Raw genomic sequence first — 12,428 nt, 5'->3', positions numbered from 1 at the left:
GTTTGCCAAAGAACAGCTGACATGACATACTAAAAAATTACACTATCTTAGTTATCTTGAGACGCCTTTTTCCTGACTTATTCACTTTTATATTCAAATTTCTGAGTTCTTAGCATTGTTTTCATTAGCAACAGTAAATACACATTTTCATTATAAAAAATGGTTCTATTGGTTATATGAATTATCTGCTTGTTCATGTGAATGCCTTCAATGAACCAGGAAACTTGTCAAAAATATTTGATTATAAAATCTTTTCTGCTTAAGTAAATATGTCAGCCCAGTTCAGTAAAAGTTTAAACAGAACTTTTGTCTCTTCTGAGTCTTTCAGATGTGAAAAGGTGCTTTTGTTCAGGATGTCTCAAAGACAGAATGGAAGGTTGATTTTAGTTTTAGTTTTAGTTCTGGTTCATCCTCATAAGTGGGTAAAATGGTAAATCCCCAGGATGGGAGGGGCCAGTATCAAACACTGTTGACACTGCCTATTAACCTAAACTATGCTTCTAGCATGGAGAGAGAAAGGCATTTCCAGGTATTTCTTTAGAGTCTGACAGGTGATCAACAAGTATTCTCTGCAGAGATAATATATTTTTCCAAAGCAGTCTTGACTCACTGTCAATGTGCCCGAAACTAGGGATACATATTTAACCCTGGTACTTCCCCTGAAGAGAAAACCATGGCATAGCCTAAAGAAACAGGACCCAATACCTCGGCTTTAACCTCTTGCATCCCAAACAAAGTACGCTGTACATCTCAGAATGGGGTAGTCTCTCCTGGAAACAAGGTTTGATCATTTGCAGCCAGATTCTGTGTTACAAAAAGAGGAAATAGAAGGGATGCATCTGAGATGCTACAAACAGCATCTTTTATGAACTTCCACAACAGATGCTTTTCTAGGGCAATACTTCTCTTGAAGTAATGTAAATATCTTATGTCACCTGCTCATCAAAAAGACTTCTGTTAAGGCACAGGACACAATTTTCACCTTACAAAGTTCATTAGCCAGCCCTGTTAGCCACATACCGTGGACTACAGAGATTTTTGTCCAAACCTTCCAATGCTGTTTCAAAGCAGATAAAAATGTCAGCAATACCATCATTCACTTTGTACTGGCAAGGGAAAACTACTTGTCAGGATGACAGATAGAGCCACTGGAAAAGTCTGTATTTCTCTCAGATTAGTCTCTCTTCGCTCAATCACCAAGAAAAAAAGAAATACCCCACTGCTTTAGTGTGGGTAAATGCTAAAACTAATCTGAGCATGAGGGATGAAATAGATTATTTCTGCTTTAGAGAAGAAATAGTTTGAATGAAGAGTGGAGGCTGTCCTACCTGGTCTAGAGAAAGAAAGACCCAACACGAGCTGTGTCAAGGAAAGGAAAAGCTGTAATATCCCCAGGGAAGTTGGGCACAGAGGCTCATCCGACATGCATCTCCCATAGCACTTGCCAGCACTGAATCCTAATGACTCAGTTGAATTCTGCCTAGAATTAAAAGGATAACAGTCTACAAAGGTCTTGATTTACACTCTACTTGATGCTCACCTCATTGTACAAAAAGTTTTGTCTGTAAGGGCTAAAAGGATTCTCATGGACGTCAGATACAATGGAAGAGAAGTGGCTGAAAGGTCAAGGGTTTGGATAGTCAGTGAGGGAGATGGATGGAGGACATAAAGGGGACTTAGTTGGAGGGATCAGTATAGTTGGATACAGAGGACATAGGAGACAAAGAATGGAAGAAAAGAAGAAAAAAAGAAAAGTAACAGAAACAAATTAATGGGTGCAAAAGGAAAAGTTTGGGCAGAAAGCAAAGTGCTTGTCTTGCACCTTTTTGTGTCATTGGTCTTGATGGTTAACCAGAAAAGGCACCGAATTTTCATGCCAATACAATTGATCTACACTACATTGGCATGAAAGTGCACACACAAAAACCTGCAGTATATGTCCTATGAAACCAGTTATACTTTGACTGGAGTCCAGTGCATCTCCTCCTGCACCTCAACAGGTGTTCAAGTGACAGAAAAGGAAATCCTTGAAGGATCCTCTGCTAGGATAAAATGATTGCATTTGGGAAATTTAATGAAACAGGAACAAAACCAATGTAAAAACAGTGTCTGAAAGGTACAAAAGACAGCTCTATTTGAGCAGGAGCACTCCAGGGTCTTTAGCAAGACTCCAACAAGATTTTTGAGATCTAAGTGTTAAACCAAGATTCATACGCAGTATTTTTTGCTGCTCTAATTTGTCAGTAGTTAATAGTATTTCTGGTTAAGAAAACCCAATAAATATGCTCTTTTTGTGACTAAATGATAAAATCCTTTTTAAAAAGAGAGTTTCAAAAGATTTGGGATAGAGCCAAGTAGGCATACCCAGGTTTGGGCACACTTAGATTTTGCCAAGGCTGTTGACACAATACATCCTGGATTCTCACCCAGTTGGCTGGCTGTCTAGACTGGAAACTCCACTGTGCTGTGCCTCTGAGCCAAAGAACCAGAAAATTTGTGACAAGAGCTGTGATTAGTTCCAGCAGAAGCTAATGCATCACCAAGCAAATGAGTGAGCACAAGCAAACAGCGGATCAGAGCCCCGCAACAGCCCAGCCACTTCAGGCCAGCCTTGCCTCCTGCCATGCCTCTTCAAAGGCACCAGTCCTGCTTCTATTAATGATAAACCTTTGCAAACTGATCACACAGATCCACATCAAATGTAGCTAATGTCTCTTTAGTTCGTCCTTATCTTTCTTCTTTCATTGCCCAAAGTAATTTATTTTTAAATGACAAAGGGGTCTGTAAACATTCCTGCTAATAAATATTTACAAGCACATGAATTCTCTAACATTTCTTATGAGTCATTTTATATAATGTGTAACAAAATGCTTAATCTTCCTCTGGAAAAAAAAAATCCCAATTTCAAATTAAAAATCTTCATAAAGCTGTCATATCAGCACTGCTAGATTTGTATCCAGTTCCAGTGTATTTCATGGTTCTTTTTTGAACAAAGTGGAACATAGAAAAATCCTGGAATGCTACTGAAATGTACTAAGAAGAGAAAAATTCTTTCTCATGATGGGGAAAATACAATCTCCAGTATAGGCATATAAAAATGTGGGAGACTTAATATTGTTGGATTGAAACCTCAAAAATATTACACTCTGTCTGAAAAAAGTGTTTGAGGGGTGGATATCCACTAGGTAATAGTAATACCTAGTGGATAGTTTTACAGGCCCTCAGGGGAAAAGAAATAGGTGGCAGCATATGCTAAAAAAAAAAAAAAAAAAAAAAAAAAAAAAAAAAAAAAAAAAAAAAGGTCTATATAAACTGGGTTTTTTTCTTGGTTTATTACATTTTATTGGCACATGAGTGTAAATCCTTTCCAGATCCTTTCCAGATATTCTTTACTAATTTAAATGTTTTTTTCTCTGTTAGTTACTTTGGATTATCTGCATGAGATCATCTATCTGTTAAAGGAAAAACTACTATTTATTTTTAAAGGAAATGGACTTTTCCACATAGCAGCAATTCTTAACAAAATGAAAAGCAAACAAGCCACTCTCTGGTGTGCAGAAAACACAGTGTTTTCAACAGAGGGATGTGAAGCTGAAGGTCAGCAGTTACAGCTGGCCGCATCATTATATCTCAAACTGAATGTCACCCACATAGTCACCAGTTCTCAGTGTCACACTGAGAGGTTTGGCAGGGCAGGGAGGTACTGCAGAGGTGTAAGAAATATCAAAAGAGATAAGTTAATAAAGTGATGCCATCTGAAATCTTATCTCCTCCCTACCCTCCTCGAAGATGCAGTCTGAAAGGGTCTGTCCTTTCAAGACATGCTATGTGAATGAGAAGCAGCAACATTACCTAGAGAGGTTGTTGTTGGCAACGGTATTAGAAAAAAAGGAAAACTCAGAGAGAGGGAGAGAAGGAGAGAATAGAAATGCAAGAGCTGAACCTCCCAGTATGATTGGAAAAATCTTCAAAGAAAAACAGGGAAAATCTGTAACAGTATGAGCACTTTGGCCCACAGTCAATGCCTGCTAAGTTCTTATCTGAGGAAATATTAGCACAGGCTCTTCCACAGAGAGCAGAATGCCTAGCTCCCAGTCTTCTAGTTTTAATTCCCATCTCTTATATTCCATGAAAGCAGTAAATTTACCTAATTCGGGGGGAATACTGGTAGGAAGAATTCCCCCTCTTTGGAAGTCAGCCACCCTAAAGAAAAATATGCTTTTACTGAGAGCAGTGAAGGGGGAGAATGAGTCACTAGTCTTTACAAGCTAAAAAACCCAAGGTTAGAGACAACCAGAGCAATTTTCAAGCTGTTGTCTTGGTACCCAGCCTGGTTTGACAGTCAGTGCTGCAGCCTTCCCACAGGTACAAAAACCCCTCAGGAAAGTTTCACAGGTGCTGTAATATTGTGAACATCCTCACTAGGGCATCTAAGTTTCCTCTTATTATATCCCACAAGGGACATAATATCAGCACCATGAACTTACTCTGGGAGGCAGGGGCTGAAATTAAGAGCATATGCTGTCATGTTCAGCACTTTAGTGTTTTCCCTAGATTTGCATATTTTTATACTATTAATTGTACTATGAGACCACAATGAGAATCATATAGTCATTTCTCACACAAACAAAACCAGTTTCAGTTAAGTGAATCCATCTGAATACAAGTCACTACTTCTTTTTTCAGAACAAAGATGCCTTAATAAAGATCTTCTAAAATAAGTATTTTACAGCAACTTGTAATATTACTTAGCTTAGGACAAAAATACCAATTTATCAGTACTATAAAGTGTACAACATAATTCATTTAAATAAAAGAAGCAAAACTGAACCTATTAATTGTGAAATTAACTTTTTCATCTATTAAAACCCAGTATTTGTTTTGTTCATTTTAATATGTAGCTTTTATATAAAATAATTTCACCTTCTGTTGTAACAACAACAACATTGGACTTTTTATGCTGTCAGTATTTCAATAATATGTGCCACAAGTAATTTATAAAGTATAAGTTGATTGGTTTCCACAGTTAGCTTCAAATGTCATAATGCTGCAAGCTCTGACAATAACTGCAGGTTTGTATTTGTCTAAAAAGATGAAGTTTGGTGATTACATAATCCTTTCCATCAGTAAAACTATAGCCAGCATAATTAGTGTCCAGTGTTGATGAAAGGGAGGTCTGAACTGCCCCTGTCTTTGCAGAAAGGTTCTGCTGACATGGCCTAGGGCAAAAGCTCTACAGTAACATCCACATAACTCTCTTGCTCTTTCATCCCAGGAAAATGGCAGCACAGTACCTTGATACAAAAAAGCTTTCAGTAAGTTAAAGCATGAATAACTCACTATCAACTCTCCTATAGTCACTGAACTCAAATATTCACGGTCAACCTCAAAAGTTCAAAGTAAAATTGTAAATCACAATTTTTATTCATTTTTTCTTATATTTTATATAAACTCTACATTCTGTGGAAACCTTTTGATGCCACCCGTATGTGTTGTTGGAACCCACTCATACCACAATTATTTTCCTCTGTACTGCTGCAGTACTCTTGAGGATTTCTTGGATATTTCTACATCAAATCAGAGCTATGGAGAAAAATGGAAGGAGCTAAAATTAAATTCTTAATTAAATTCTGTTTTAAAAGGAAGAAGAAAGGGCTGCCATTGCTAAAATGTCTAATGTGAGCAGAGGGGCACAGGAATAAGAGAAATTCAATTAGTAAGGCATTTTATTCACGTCATGTCTGACAAGAGGACTATTGGCTTCATTTTACTTCCCTCCAGATGGAAGACTCAGAACATACTGGATAGGTTAATAACAAACTCTTACAGGGACATTCAGATTGTGTAAAATATTTAAGGTTTTTTTCCCAAAAATGCACATAAACACAAATGCATGAGGAAAGGCTGTCACAGCCATTTAGCTGGAGTTTCTCTGAGATAATGGCTCATACAAGTCAGCACAGTTCAAGATGTGTTTTTGCAAAGTGATCCTACAGCTTCATGCAGAGGGCTGTGGGAGAAGACAGCATCTTTGCTGCCCCATGGGCTGCCCATCATGGGGTTGAACTGTACCCTCAGTCTGTGGAAGGACATGGACATAGACCTGGGGGAGATACGTGCTGGGAGTGGAACAGGAACACACTGGGGCTCCTCTGCAGACTCCCTTGGAGAGGAAATTGTGAACCTTGCCCAGTCCTTGCTGTCATTTCTCTTCAGAGAGGATCCAGGTCGGAGGCCCAGATGAAGGAAGCACTTTCTAGGAGATATGAGCCAGGCATCTGTTTTACATGGAAGCACAGGACTTCAACCCTCTTTTTTACAATGTTTCTTACAAACTTCATGCAAAGGTCCTCTCCTCAACATACAGGCTTTTACCTCGCCAGAAAAAAACTGTCCCTGTAGAAAGCCCAGCTGCCCATCTCAGCTTGAAGACTTTCCTTTAGGAGCCAGGTGCCCCCTGGGGGATTATCTAACTTTAGAAAAAAAAAAAAAAAAAAAAAAAAAAAAAAAAAACCACAACCAACAACAACAACCAAAAAAACTCAGGACAAAACAAGGATCTATTTTTAGTTCTTCATTTTTAATGAACTAGTTGAGGCTACAAAATCCTTCAGAGTGAGAACTACTCACCTGCTCAATATTTTGATCACTGATTTCTTCAAGGTACTTTTTAAAAGGATTGGGTTGATAGGGCTCCTCCTTTTGCTGTGCACTCTTTCCTTTCACCAGCACGGGACGAATGACACCAGGTTTTGTCTTGACCCATAGCACATCCAGGAGAAAAGACATGGAAGAAGAATCACATAAAATACCTTGCAATTTATAGAATATTTGTTAGACTAGTCAATTCTGGTGGGGCAGTACTGACTATATTTTTAAATTTTATTAATGACATATTTCATCACCAAAATTATTCAGGTGTCATACTGACTGGACTACTTCTAATACAGATACTTCTAAAACAGCATGTGTTCATTACTGACAAAAAGTAGCTACTGAGCTGTCAGTACATGGACTGTGCATTTTGCTGGCTGGTGTTTTTTTTCTGGCTGTTCAGCTGCAGCTTGGTAAGTTCAAGTCACACTTTATGCACAGCCACACTACGCTTTCACACTGGGCTCCTCAAAACAGTAACTGTGAAACAAGGAAGGACAACCTGTGATGCTGTTATCTTATACCCAGGCAGAAGCATGTTAGGAAAAGTCTTACTGGGGAATAATACCAGTGACTGCATGCTGGATTTTACAGAGTGATAGGAATTCCATGTAGGTTGGAATCACTGAATCACATAGGTTGGAAAAGACCCTTACAATTCATTGAGTCCAACCATAAACCTAATACTGCCAAGTTCACAACTAAACCATGTATCTGAGCACTCAATCTACACATCTACTAAATACCTACAGAATATTATGTCGAATGAGTGGAAATATTAAGACAGAGTACCAAAAGTGGAGACATACTATTGATTTCAGGTACTGTAAGTTATACAAATGTAGAATAGAATTGTTTGGATTGGAAAAGGCCACTAAGATAATAAAGTCCTAGCTATGATCTACCACTGCCAAGCCCACCAGTAAATTTTTTTCCCAAAAAATCCACACAAACACAAATGCATGAGGAAAGGCTGTCACAGCCATTTAGCTGGAGTTTCTCTGAGATAATGGCTCATACAAGTCAGCACAGTTCAAGATGTGTTTTTGCAAAGTGATCCTACAGCTTCATGCAGAGGGCTGTGGCTCACTAAGAGCCACATCTACACATCTTTTAAATTCCTCCAGGGATGGTGATTCAACCACTTCCCTCTGCAGCCTGAAGAAATTTTTCTTAATGTTCAGTATAAACCTTCCCTGACATGACTTGAGGCCATTTCCTCTTGTCCTTTCACTACAATCTCTTTTCAGGCATTTGAGAGTGATAAGGTTTCCCCTGACCTTCCTTTTCTCCAGGCTAAATACCCACAGCTCCCTCAGCTGTTCCTCACAGGACTTGTGCTCCAGACTCTCCACCAGCTCCACTGCCCTTCCCTGGACTCACTCCAGCCCCTCAATGTCTTTCTCACAGTGAGGGGCCCAGAACTGGACGCAGCTCTCCAGGTGTGACCTCAGCAGTGCTGAGTGCAGAGGGACAATCCCTGTCCTGGTCCTGCTGGCCACACTATTGCTGACACAGGCCAGGATGAGACTGGCCTTCCTGGCCACCTGGGCACACACATTGGCTCATGTCTGGCTGGTGTTGACTGGCATGCCCACGTCCTTTCCCACTGGCCTCATTCCAGCCACTCTGTCCCCAGCTCTGCATGGGGTTGTTGTGACCCAACAGCAGGGCTCAGCACTTGGCCTTGTTGAATCTCATTCAATTGGCCTCAGCCCATTAACCCAGCCTGTTCAGATCCCTCTGCACAGAACCCTCCTACTCAGAAGATCAACACTTAGCTTGCAAACTGGCTGAGGGTGCATTAAATCCTCTCATCCAGATCATAAATAAAGATACTAAGCAGAACAGGTTTCAGTACTGAGCCTTGGGGAACACCCCTTGTGACCTGCACCAGCCAGATTTTATTCCATTCACCACCACTCTGAGCCTAGCCATCCAGCCAGTTTTTCTCTCCAGCTCCCTCGGAGGTTCCCCTGTCTTGGATCCCATCTGTGCACCCCACAGGAGCATTCCACTGCCGATCAGGCCAGCACTAGAGCCGCTCACCTCAGTGACAGTGACAGTATCTTTAACAGTTCAGTTGGAAAAGTACCATTTTAGAGAATCTGATCAGCATGGATAAGTGATACCCACCATTTCACACAAATTGGATTATTTAATCAAGAAAAACTCCTTGTTTAGCAACCAGTGAACCAAAAAATTTGACTATTAACTTCTCAATTTAGTATATCTGTGATTTTTTTTTTTTAATTCTTACAGTAAAACTGACAAGATGGATTGTGACATAAACTCTAAATGGAGGCTAAGGGATAATTTTAAAATAGACACATTCAGTGAGCCAGAAAAGGAAGAAAAAGTATACTTTCTTACTTGAATTTTAAAAGTAGTGAAGTCTTTGAAGATCTGTGTTTGAATTTAAACTTTTAAATGAGTCAGTTGTATTCTCCTCTGTTATGACTAACCCATAGAAAATAAGTGGTCTCTGTTACAACTTATGTAGGTAACAGGACTGCTGCTGAGCTCCTTCTATGGTTGCAGCACAGAGGGGTAGCTCACCCAGCCAGGACTGAGAAACAAGTGTTGTCACAGTCCACCTTCCTCAGTATCCAGCCAGGTATAAAAATGCTGAGAATAAACTAGACCCACTATTAGACTTATTTATAAATAAATATGTATACTTAATAACACCATTCTGCATATTTATAAGAGCAATACTCAGTCAATCCGGAAAAAGAGAAGCTTACTATGAAAGTAAGCTTAAAATGATGCAGCTGAGATTGCTGGACATAGCGTGTAAACAGAGTAATGGATAACCTTAAAACAACATCTGCAGTCATCCAACAAGGACAAGGCAAGAGGGATGTCCATTGGAGAGAGAGTGCAGAGGGTGTTTTGTGCTCTGCTTTTGCCCTGGGAAAGGACAGAGCACAGCTCAGGGTCTGAGGTGAAGGCAGCAGAGGCAGGCAGGAGCCCAACACACCTAGCAGAGCAAGGCCCAGGGAGCAAAATATCTTCCCTTAGATTTGTGTTTTTTTACTCTCCTCCCTCTCCACAGACTGGGGCCCTTTCATTTGTCTCATCAAGTAAGAAAAATATTCAACTAAAAGCAAAAAAATCAGCCATGCAGTGATACTAATTGTTTTTAAAGAGTAGTAACTGTCAAACATCATCAAAAATGTTTTCATTAAAAGATCAACTTTTCCAAAGATGCAGTCCTTATTTAATGAATTTATGGTCCATAGTTCATTACTATATCTTTGTAGGATTCACCAAAAGATACTTATTTTTCTATCGACATTTCTGAAAAGCATCCGTAAAATGTCTGCATTTCAGCATAAAGATAAATATAAATTTAAAAACAAAGGTACAGTTGTTATCAACTCATTATTATGCAGACAAAGGACATGTGGCCTTCTGGCACTTCTCCACACCATGTAACCATGCAATTAAAAGCCCATTGTGGTGCCTGAAATCATCAAGGATAAGCTACTCTTCTTTTGTAAGAAACCTCTTCCAAAAGCATGCAGTAGAAATGTTTTTAAAGAAGCATTTTCTAAACAACATCATGTACTCAAGTGCTGACTGAATCATATGTTTATGTCTGACTTTCCTAAAAGAGTGACAGATATCAAGCCAGCAACCAGAATTCTAAACACTTTATTAGCACCCTGACAAGCTACATAAAATCTTTGATCCAAAACTAAGAACTTGAACTCTTTTTTGATTACAAATGTCACAGCTGACATGCTGAGATCTAAAATTAAGTTTTGCCAAGGAAACTGTTGGTCTTCCTACAACAATATCAAAAAATGGTACAGGCTGCTGTGGTAGCACTGGGCTGTCATCATATGTGTACAGAACTTTCAGCAAATTACAAAGGGCCAAAGCACAAGTTCCAGAGCTGACCCTTAATCAGTGATACTGACCAGTGCCAGGGCATTCTCTGGCATGGGTTTGGCACAAGTCAGCAAGTGCACAATTAGAAATAAGCTACAGGCTGGGCTGGGTGCCTCTCTAAAGGCAGCATGGACAAGGCCACTCTCCCTCAGGAACAGAAAGTATTTTGCATGAAAAACGAGCCTTGCATAATATCTGTCTGAAAAGTCAGAAGGCTGAACATTGGCAGATGCATGGGCACATTGACCTCTCATTTTCTGCCCTGTTATTATGGCACTAGTTGCCCCTTGAGATCTTGCTCAAACTGGTGGGTCTGATCCCAGTTGCAACCCCATTCCATTAGTGACAGAATAAGAGGAATTTGCTTTAAATTTAAAGAGGGCAGATTTAGATTAGGTATTAGGTAGAAATTATTTGCTGTCAGAGTGGTGAGGCAGTGGAAGAGGTTACCCAGAGAAGTTGTGGATGCCCCAGCCTTGTCAAGTTGGATGGAGCTCTGAGCAACACAGTCTAGTTAAAGGTGTCCCTGTCCACAGCAGGAGGGTAGAACAAGCCACAAACAGTCTCTCAGTTCCTCAGAGATCTGCTTGGGAATCTGGGCTTTGAACTATGGATGCAGGTCAGATAGAAAAGAATGTCTGGTAAGGTGACAAAGCTTTCTGGCAATATTAATTAGGGAACTAAAAATATTGGTGCAAAGAGTTACAGAGAGATCTTACAAAACTTAGTGAATAAATGATGAAAGGCAGTTGAAACAACTGAATTCAGCATTGATACACTTCATAGCAAAAAACTAAACTACATCCTCAATCTGCTCATGTTCATGCACCAATGAACTAACTAGCTGTGAAACTAGCTCTCACTACTCAGGAAATACATCTTGACTTTATTGCGCATCGTTCTGTGCAAACATGGGCTTGCTGCTCAATCCAAGTAAGAGTTAAATAAGGAACTATAAATCACTAAGAAAAGAATATAAATAGCAATAAAGACCTTCTCACATCCTCATGTAAATAGAAAGTTCTGTATTCAGAGCTATACAAGAGCAGATTATGGTTTTAGTCCCCCAGTCTCAAAAAAAAAAAAAAAAAAAAAAAAACAAACTGAAAAAGATATAGAAAAGAGCAAGAAGGATCATCAGTGATGTGGGACAGTACCCATACTTTTCAAAGAGTGACCAAGTAATTTTAAATTTTCTACATGAAACAGAGATGACTAGTAGTATTAGGTCTAGGTATTATTGTAAATACCTAGAAAAAAATTATGTTCTTTAGAAAGTGAAGAAAGAAAAATTAATTGCTATTTCAGTACAAGAATTGAGGTCAAGTCAATTTTGGAAAACAGTGTATCACAACTGTGTTATACGTACCAGCTGACTCTCAGTTACCATGGGCACTGACTTGTAAAGGTTGGCCTACAAAAAAAGATGAATATATACAGTATTACATTATCTTTGTGACTATATTGACAACAGAAAAAACCCCAGGTACAGCACCAGGCTTAGCTTAGCTACAGAAGCTTTTCCCACTGATGCAGTGGTATGAGAAAATACAAAACATTCTCATTTCAAGTTTATTTCTAGATATAATCAAATGTCTGTTAAGATTTTAGGGTTTTTTTTTTCCAAGTGCAACAAAATTTCCCTTTTTCATCCTGATCTAATCATGAAATTTAAATCTTATTTTTCTGAGCCTGCCATTATCTATTAATTTGCAGGATCAATGTTATCAACACTATGAATAGTACTGGGTTGGGTACCTTCTCAACCTTTTCTCACTTTACAGTAGGTGAACCAGAACAATCCTACTTAAGCACATATGTCAATAATATGGACATTCATTTTCCAGTAAATCATGAGAAATTCGTATCTAGAG

The 12,428-nt window shown here is 39.1% G+C and overlaps 1 protein-coding gene across 2 annotated transcripts in view; it reads right to left on the bottom strand.

The window, feature by feature from the left end:
* Positions 1-12,428, bottom strand: part of MLIP (muscular LMNA interacting protein) — a 104,406-nt gene that overhangs the window by 19,278 nt on the left and 72,700 nt on the right. For both annotated transcript variants that reach the window (XM_066314944.1, XM_066314945.1), the window contains 2 exons: positions 11,924-11,968; positions 6,631-6,756 (listed from right to left, as the gene is read on the bottom strand). In XM_066314944.1, the coding sequence (XP_066171041.1) occupies positions 6,631-6,756; positions 11,924-11,968 (171 nt within the window). The remainder of the gene's footprint in view (positions 1-6,630; positions 6,757-11,923; positions 11,969-12,428) is intronic.

Source organism: Sylvia atricapilla, chromosome 3 (genome assembly GCF_009819655.1).
Source record: "Sylvia atricapilla isolate bSylAtr1 chromosome 3, bSylAtr1.pri, whole genome shotgun sequence".
In the NCBI taxonomy this organism is placed as follows: domain Eukaryota; kingdom Metazoa; phylum Chordata; class Aves; order Passeriformes; family Sylviidae; genus Sylvia; species Sylvia atricapilla.
This window is presented reverse-complemented; position numbering and strand designations above follow the sequence as displayed.